Raw genomic sequence first — 8,610 nt, forward strand, 5'->3', positions numbered from 1 at the left:
CATGTTGGCACCTCGACCACGACGTAAAGGTTCACCAACACTAATAAAATTTTTAAATTTGTTTAAAATACCTTATGATATTCTCTAAAATCATAAGATTACCATTATATGTTAGAAACCTCATTCTCATTTCCTTCCGTAAAATAAAATTTTATTTGTTTATTTTTAAAAATTATTTTATAGTTATTTATATGCTTATATTTATTTATATATCTAGACCATACAAATTTTTTAAGTTTACATTTATTTATTTACCTATTTATTAATTTAAATTTAAAAATATTTATTTATTTTTAAATAAATATTAAAAAATATTAGAAGGATAAATTTGTCATGTAATTACCTAACAACACATGTCTTATTGTAAAAGGATAAGAGTAGTATATATTGAGAGAAAGATAATTTACAATGTACATTTGACGTGAACTGCTACTAGGACAATAGCAATGATGAAAGGATAGTTTCCGAGGGCTAGAAATGTAAGTAGGAAAGAGGTGGACAACATGTAGCCCATTCACTCGAAGAAACAAAGCAAATAGGAGAACCCTCTCAAGTAGCTGCTCGATGATAGTATATGATTGGCAACTCAATAATAGCACTGGCACTAGCATCTTGCTCTGATCACATATGAAATAACTTAGAGTTACAATCAAAGGATATAAACATTTGTAATCGGGGAAAAAAGATCAAGCTCCATGCTTAATCCAAATAAAGTGCAAAAGTATGTAAGAAAATCAATAGACTTATTCCAAAAGAGAAGAAAATTTATATTTTATGGAAAATAACTATGTAAACTTATTATTTTAGCTACTATGACGGAGCATTTTCATGGCGCATTTACTTTTCTGTTTAATATTTTTATTACAACTTTGGAGTCATACCAAATATAAATAAGCATAAAAGATTTATTTTTGGCTACCATAATAATATCACGTTAAATAACTTATAATTTATGATACATGATGGATAAAAATCCCAATAGCAATGGCCATAATAGGATCACTTGCATGATTACGAAGGATGCATCATAAGTCATAAGACATTTAATAGTAATCTAATTACCAAGCAGCACCTATATTAATATACATTTAAAATATAATTTTCATCTGTTGATTACTAAATACTCAAAACAATCTACGATACATCTTTTTCATATTCACTCAAATTTTTTTCTCTAAATATATATTAAAAATATAAATATATTTGCAAACTTTTTTTTTTTAGACTTTTCTGCTTACAAAGTTGATAGAGAGTGCAGGTAATTGGGAAACCAAGATGTTACCGTAGTTCGCTGGATATCAGCTTCATCTTTTGGCCTGTGAGTCCTGTTAGAGTATATTGACACCGTAGGTTATTTCTACGGTGACATGCTTCCAATTGCGAAAGCAGAACAAGAGCTTTATAGAAGTTGAAATGCTGCCCAGAACGAGTCTTCTCGAGCCAACACAACAAAGTTTACAGTAAAATACCAAATACATTGAGATCGACCTTGTCGAACACCTTACGCAGCATGAACGCCTGAAGCCTAGATATAGCTACTATACGAAGAGCAAGTCACAATGTGCAGCATACACCTTCAGTCTGCTCTCTTATGGGTTGCTTCATCGGTCACGATGCAACGTTTGTATCAGTTTCCATGATCCAGTGAGGAGACGAAAGGTTTGGGGGGTATCTGCAAGCTCTGCAAGTTCCCTGTTAGCATCTGCAGTACCCTAGTCATGGAAGGTCGATCCATAGGACTCCACTGAATGCACCATAAAGCCACGACAACGAGCTTCTTCATGATTTCTTCTTGCTCTTTAACCTCCATCTGCATTGCCAATCCCAGATCCTGGTTCTGAACTAATCTGTCATACACCCATTCCGGAAAATAGATCTCGCTCTCTTTTCCGATCTCAGGATCAAGGTTCTTCCTTCCCCCTACCATTTCCAAGACCAACATACCGAAACTGTAGACGTCTGATTTGTAGGAGACCGTCCCAAAGTTTCTGGAGTACATCTCCGGGGCGATGTAGCCCATCGTCCCCCTCGCAGCCGTCATGGTCACCAGGCTCTGCTCCCTGGAGCAAAGCTTGGCAAGACCAAAGTCCGAAATCTTCGGATTGAGTTCATCATCCAAAAGAACGTTATGGGGTTTGATGTCGAAGTGAAGAATGCGTTGTTGGCATCCTTGGTGCAAATACTCGACGCCCCGAGCGATGCCTGTCGCGATGTGGAGCAACTTCTCCAAGCTCAGAGACGGCTTGTCCGCTTCTTTAGCGTCCCTCGAGAAGATGCGCTTCTCCAAGGACTCGTTGGGCATGAACTCGTAGACGAGAGCGCGGGTTGACCCCTCGGAGCAGAACCCCAGGAGGCGGACGATGTTGACGTGGTGAATTCTTCCGATGGTGGCCACCTCGTTGATGAACTCCTCGCCCTCGCCTTTGGATTTCTCCAGCATCTTCACCGCTACGGGAATTCCATTGGGTAGCTCGCCTTTGTACACGCTTCCGTATCCGCCTTGCCCCAGCTTGTCCTTGAATCTCTTGGTCATCCTCTTAACATCAGCGAAACTGTATCGTGTTGGCTTCGCATCGCTATTATAGGTTGCTAGAAACTTTTCTACCTTCACACGTGTTTCTTGGTCTCTCGCAGATTTCCTTATGACGTATAATAGAGCGAGGAGTGCTGCCAATACAAGCACAACAAATCCACCACTGGATAGGCCTGAGAAGAAGAGAAATTATGAGGAAATTACTCTGCAATTCTTCTCATACAAGTTGTATGTGAGAAATGGTTTGAGCACTCACCTACAATGAGCTTAAAGTTGGGACCTGCAAAGAAGCAGAAGAGAGCGGTCACTGGGAATTCCCTTCATTGTTCATAGCCATAATTTGCTTCACTCTGTTTCCATGTTACTTGACTTATACAGGAACAACTAGACAGGCAAAATAATAACTAAGACCGTCTCAACCAAAGAGAAGATTCATTGAATTGGTTAGTGCTTTAGTGCTCGATGGATACACTTACCGTTAGCCTGAATTTAGATATTTTGGGCTAATTATTTTATTTGATTGAATCATCGCCAACGATGTCAAAGACAGACCAAGAATTAGGCATGATGAGGGGATGAGACAAATAATTTCTAAGTATTTGATAATTATATCACCACCATTAAATTGGGTTTAATTATTTGGGTCATTAGTCTCTCTCTACTTGATAAAATAATGAGTATATGCGGTGCAAATCCATCTTATGTCGCATGCTCAATCAATCAAATTAGTTCTGGGTGGACCTTATCCTCTGGCAATTTCTAATCTAGCAATAGATGCATAACATGAAGCAAAGGTCCACCGGAAGCAATTGCCCCACCAAATCTATCGACACCAAGTATCGGACACAAAGAATGGTGGAAGCTTACCATGATGAGGCCCGCTCATACAGTAGGTTTTGTTTCTCCTTCGGCTGAATCCACAGCGCTCGTTTGCTGTCTCACAGGCCGTGCATGTACCGATCTCCGGCATCGTCAATCGAAGGATCATTTCTTGCGTTCGAATAAAGTACTGCACCGTCCCATTGAACGAGTAGTCCCCATTATCATAGTAAGAGATCTCGCTAACAGGCGAGTCCACGTTGCAGCCGGCAGGCATCTCGTCCATGGACTCGTACGCATTGGCTGCATAACCGAAGCGGCCTTCACTGCCCAGGCACGAGATCGGCCCAGCAATCCATTCCGGAACTCGTGTTATCTCTTTCGAGCAGCTCAGCAAAAGAAGGTCATGGCCATATACAGGCAGGTAGATGGTGGTGGTGAGGTTGGTGGAGTTGAGGGTCCGCAGGGGGCACCGAGACCATGACTCCCCAAGCTTGATTCGAACGATGCCGGACTGGTAGTCGATATCGATCGCTTTGCAGGGTCCTATCTGCGGGAGTGCGAGGACGGCGTCACCGCCGGAACATGAGACCTCTAAGCCTGGAGCACCGCAGTACGAAGGACTAGTTTGCAGCCGGAAGGGGTATCTGATCGGTAGACCTCCACACGTTGCATTCGTGCAATCTTTTATGAAGTCGTCGTCTTCGTCGGCCCAAGTCATCTCGATGTAGGAAGCTCGGAGGAACAAGAGTAAGAGGGTGCAGAGGAGCCGAGACATGGCCTCGCAGGGGCATGGGAGGGATCGGCCTTCCCCTTCAGCTCTTAGGGGAGACAACTAACTGATCGGGGAACTACGCGATGGTTTGATCATTCTTGCGGTGATTGCTCGGAAGATGAGACGTCAAAGACGACCGAGTTAGGGAGCGTGGTGGGGTTTCAATTAAACGCATGGTCATCGAAGGGTGGGAGGTGTGACTACAACTCCTCCTGTCCGTCTTCTCCACGTCAATTAGATTGACTGTGATATACATATATAAAATAGAGTAGAAAAGGAATCGTGACGCACCTTCATGGAAGTTGCACACGATAAAAAAAAAAATCTTAGTATAGAAAGAATTTTTTTATTTAAATTTTTTAAAAATTAAAAAATTATTATTTTATAAATATTTCATATATCTTTATGTCTTGATGATAAAAATATATATAACTAAATACTCATGCTTCTTGATTTTTCTTTTATAATGAATATTGAGAAGGTGAATAAAAAAAAAACCATTTCGTATTTAGTATGATAGGTACGATAGCGATTTATGCTTGAATTTAGATTAGCCTGAAATGTGCTTGTAATTATTTAAAAGAATTAATTTATTTTATGGACAAAGAGACTAGAATGTCAAACCATACAAATATCATATTTATTTTCTAATATATTCTTTATTTATTAATCTTTGGGTTTCAACGTTTTCTCTCTCGCTATAAAATATGAACAGAGTTCAAAAGATTCTATGATAAAAAAAAATTAATAAAGATAAGAGATAAAAATTAAGAGGAGTCTAAGCATGTTATATTTTATTCAAGACACAAAAATATACTACTTGGGATTAACAAGTATTTTTGAATTCCTAGAGTTAGTAGTTTTGGAGGATAAGGAATCTTATTATAAAAAAGACTACTTGTGAATAAGAAGAGGGTGTACAAGAAAATTTAAGTTTGAGTTGGAGTTAACTCTATAATTGATGAGTGAAGAATTTATTTTTTTTTCATAAATAGAGATTAAAAAAGGTTAGGTATTGTATATTTATACATTTTGATGAGGGGTTGATTCCCTCACACGAATTAAAATAATTAATCACTTAATCATGAATTGATTTAGGATATATATATATATATATATATATATATATATATATATATATATATATAATTATTATCAATCATTTATATTTTAATTTGCTCCTATTAATGATCTGCTCAGTGATCCTTTCTACCATCTCTATCACTTTTGTCTACATATAAACTTTGTGGCTTCTAAAATATTGTATGAAAACGACATACGTTAACACACAATGGAAAATTTTCAACGACTATTCTAATCTTCCAAATCACAATAAAGAAATATCTCCTTGAGACCGAATACTTCCACCATGCGACGCGACTTCTTTAGTGCGATGGTATTAATGCCCGGTGCTGTGGGGCTGCTTTTTTGAATCGAGTGATAGCCATCTCTTTCTTATTATTGGAGACACCCACTTGTAATTCGTTTCTTACAAAAGAAAGCACATGAGTATTTTTCTGTTCTCTTTCGTTAGCGACTCTTTTTAGGATTTTCATAAGCAACCATTAAGCAATTATGTTTAGTAAGTGAAAAAGAAAAAAATTATTATGCCAATCGATTTTGATTTACATCAACACCTTAAAATCGTAGCTTAACCCCCTATTGCAAAATGATCAAAAGATCAACTAGTCCTAAGTTAAGCGTCGCTCCTTTGACCAAACATCATTCGTTTGGTCAAACATGTTTTATATCATCGATTATGTCATTATTAGAAATTATCCTTAATGTTGATGAGCATCATCTTCTACCAAATATCATATATGACTATTCCTATCAATCATCATTATTCATCAAGAACCACTTAGTTGTCAATTGTACTAAGATTGCCTCGAACGATCATACAAGATGATATGATAGTCACAAGATAGATTAGCATAGTTAAACATAGACAAATGTATATTTGAAACCATCCTTTGCTAACTTAAGAGCTAATAAAGGGTCATGAGAGAAATTTGCTTAGAAAATAGAATTAAATTTGATACAATTAATAAAATTTAGAAATAATCGAGAATCATATATCAGCTAGCATAAGGAACGATTCCCCTCCTTCATATACGTTTGTGATTGAATCCATTTAACCAAGCATAAATTCTAAAATGGAGCATCATCTAAGAAAGCCCAAAAAAAAATATTTTCAAAAATATCACTCATTATTTCAAAAAATCTATAAATTAAGAAATTTATTTAAGTAAAATATTAACTAATTGGATGAGAGGGGAAAGAGATTCATAAACAAGCCCAAAAAAAAATAAAACACTATAAAGCCAACAAAAAGACTGATTATTCTGGATGAATACTCACAACCTAGCATATTGATTCAATGTCTTAAGAGAATTAAAAAAAAAAAGAAAAAAAAAGGAGAGGGCTAATTACATATTATCCTTTATAGCTAAACCTTCTTAGTATCTTAGTTCCTAGACTTAAAAGATTTATATTGGAATCTCCATAGTTATAAAAGTAAAACATCTAGTTTCATTTATCCTAACGTTGTCGATTTTACCGACGGAGACATAAAAACAAAGGACAAAAAAGATAATTTTAACATTCCAATTGGTGGTGTCGAACGACATCAGTAGTGGTGGATGAAGGTGCCACTAGGGGCCGCTGGTGGTTGTTATGGATGAGGAGTGCAGCAACGAGAGGTGAGGGCTGCTTGTATCTGTATCGATGCTAACACAGTTACCAAGCGACACTTTTGTCACTCTGTATCTATATCGGTATCGACACAGATATAGAGCGGCATCATTATATGTCTATATTGATGACCCTTTCATTGATTGACAACTACGTCGATGCTGCCACGGATACAAAGCGATGAAAGGGAAGCTTTAGTGGTTGTTGTGGATGAGAAGAGCGATAACGAGAGGTGAGGGCCGCTCTGCATCTACGTCAGCATCAAAATAATTATCGAGTTATCATGGACAAAATTCTAAATAGGATGTTTGATGTAATGCTTATGTATATCTGTGTCACTTGGTTTGTTCATGCTTTGCACAGCATGTAGAGGGACAGTCGAAGGCTTAATAACCCCATTTTAGTTGGGTTTGGTGGTCGTTTTAAGCTTTTAAATAAAAGTTGTGTCAAGTGGATACTTTTGAGAGATATTCAATTTATAGTGGACCATTTTGACCTTTTGTTGTGCAATCATTCAGAGCTTGTAAAGTATGTTTGTAATTTGCATTGGCTATGAAGTGTTTTCGGAAATATTTGCTTGTGGATCCCAAGTGAGGTGCTTTCTCTAACCTGTTTTCTCTTTTGTAAGTCTTTAAGGGACCATGGGAGGTTTCGGGGAGGCTGACTTTTGCAAACGACCACGCAAGTGTGCCGCACAACTTAGGCAAAACCAGCTAAGCCCGTGACAGATGGTATCAGAGCGAGACAAGCACTCAAAGAAACACTTGGCATATAAACATGGGGGGCCTAGCTAGGCTGCGTTGAGGGTAGTCAGCAGGCGTGACCATTTGGGGGAAAACGACAAGGAGAAGTAGGGAAAAGGAGTCGCTCAGAGGAGCGAGGATCTAAGATTGGCATTCAGAGGAATGGCCAACCCTTCGCACAAGAGGTACTATGAGAACAAGCAAGCTTGGAAGAATGCGTAGCACACAAAGGTTAGGACAGCTGAGTTTGAGCTATGGCTCAACATTGACAACTATACTTGATGATACTTAAGACAAGCGAGGCGCTTGGTAAAGGATGAGACCATGCAAGGTGGAATGGGTTGATCAACGACCAAGAGTTGTGCAAAGCTCACAGAGGTGAGGGGAATTACTAATTCAAAGAATTTGATCCTTATGCAAGGGCTTATATGCAGATGATGGAATGTTCGCGGCCATCCCAAGGCGACCGAAACTTGGTATCACTGAGCATTGAAACTTTCTCTTCGGCATGAGAAGGATACATCCATAAGAGGCTGAAGTGTGTAACGAGTTCAACATATTGCTAGACCTTGAGTGGTGTAGTGGAGGTTGTATTGACGTGGAGTCACAATCTAGCAAGTGTGTTTACAGGAGGTAGAACAATACACAGTTTATTTAGCAAGTCGGGGTAGTCTAAGGGGATGATGGTCTCCGAAGCTTTCAGAGGGAAGGAAACAAAGAGAGATTTTGCTTCAACGGGATAGATACCCAGGAGGGATAAGTCCCGGCTCTTTAAAGGGAGAATCACGTGCAACGTGATGGGATATAAAGAGAAATAAACTTTTATATATGAACAAATACTAGCAGGCCATAACACATAGTGGAATTAAATAAAACACCGAGATATACATGGCAAAACCCCTCCAATATGAAGGGTAAAAACCATGGGGCAAACTAGAGATAATCCACTATAAGAATAATGAATATACAAATCTCAATATCTTGCCCAAAACCTTAATAACAATCACAAGAGAACAACTGGGATACAAGGATCACGTCACTGTACA

General features: G+C 38.2%; 1 protein-coding gene across 2 annotated transcripts; it reads right to left on the reverse strand.

Moving 5' to 3' along the window:
* Positions 1–1,377: 1,377 nt before the first annotated feature.
* Positions 1,378–4,299, reverse strand: LOC103974924 (rust resistance kinase Lr10). 2 transcript variants are annotated; one of them, XM_018821972.2, is made up of 4 exons: positions 3,401–4,299; positions 2,790–2,813; positions 2,606–2,706; positions 1,378–2,536 (listed from the first exon to the last, which is right to left on the reverse strand). In XM_018821972.2, exons 1-4 carry the CDS (start codon positions 4,128–4,130, stop codon positions 1,628–1,630), a joined length of 1,764 nt encoding a protein of 587 aa, XP_018677517.2. In that variant the 5' UTR covers positions 4,131–4,299; the 3' UTR covers positions 1,378–1,627. The 2 variants fall into 2 exon arrangements, with proteins under 2 accessions (XP_018677517.2, XP_009388103.3); XM_009389828.3 differs by having other exon boundaries at positions 1,378–2,706; positions 3,401–4,297.
* Positions 4,300–8,610: the final 4,311 nt, after the last annotated feature.

The sequence above is a fragment of the Musa acuminata genome, chromosome BXJ1-11 (genome assembly GCF_036884655.1).
Source record: "Musa acuminata AAA Group cultivar baxijiao chromosome BXJ1-11, Cavendish_Baxijiao_AAA, whole genome shotgun sequence".
Taxonomy (NCBI): Eukaryota; Viridiplantae; Streptophyta; class Magnoliopsida; order Zingiberales; family Musaceae; genus Musa; species Musa acuminata.

What these genes read in the sequence shown, in the direction of transcription:
- LOC103974924 (XM_009389828.3), bottom strand. Translation starts at nt 4,130, where the DNA reads ATGTCTCGGCTCCTCTGCACCCTCTTACTCTTGTTCCTCCGAGCTTCC. An exon ending in TATGAGCGGGCCTCATCATG is followed by an intron (nt 2,814 to 3,400) that starts GTAAGCTTCCAC and finishes GCTTCTTTGCAG; the next exon opens with GTCCCAACTTTAAGCTCATT. An exon ending in CAACTTTAAGCTCATTGTAG is followed by an intron (nt 2,707 to 2,789) that starts GTGAGTGCTCAA and finishes TCTTCTTCTCAG; the next exon opens with GCCTATCCAGTGGTGGATTT.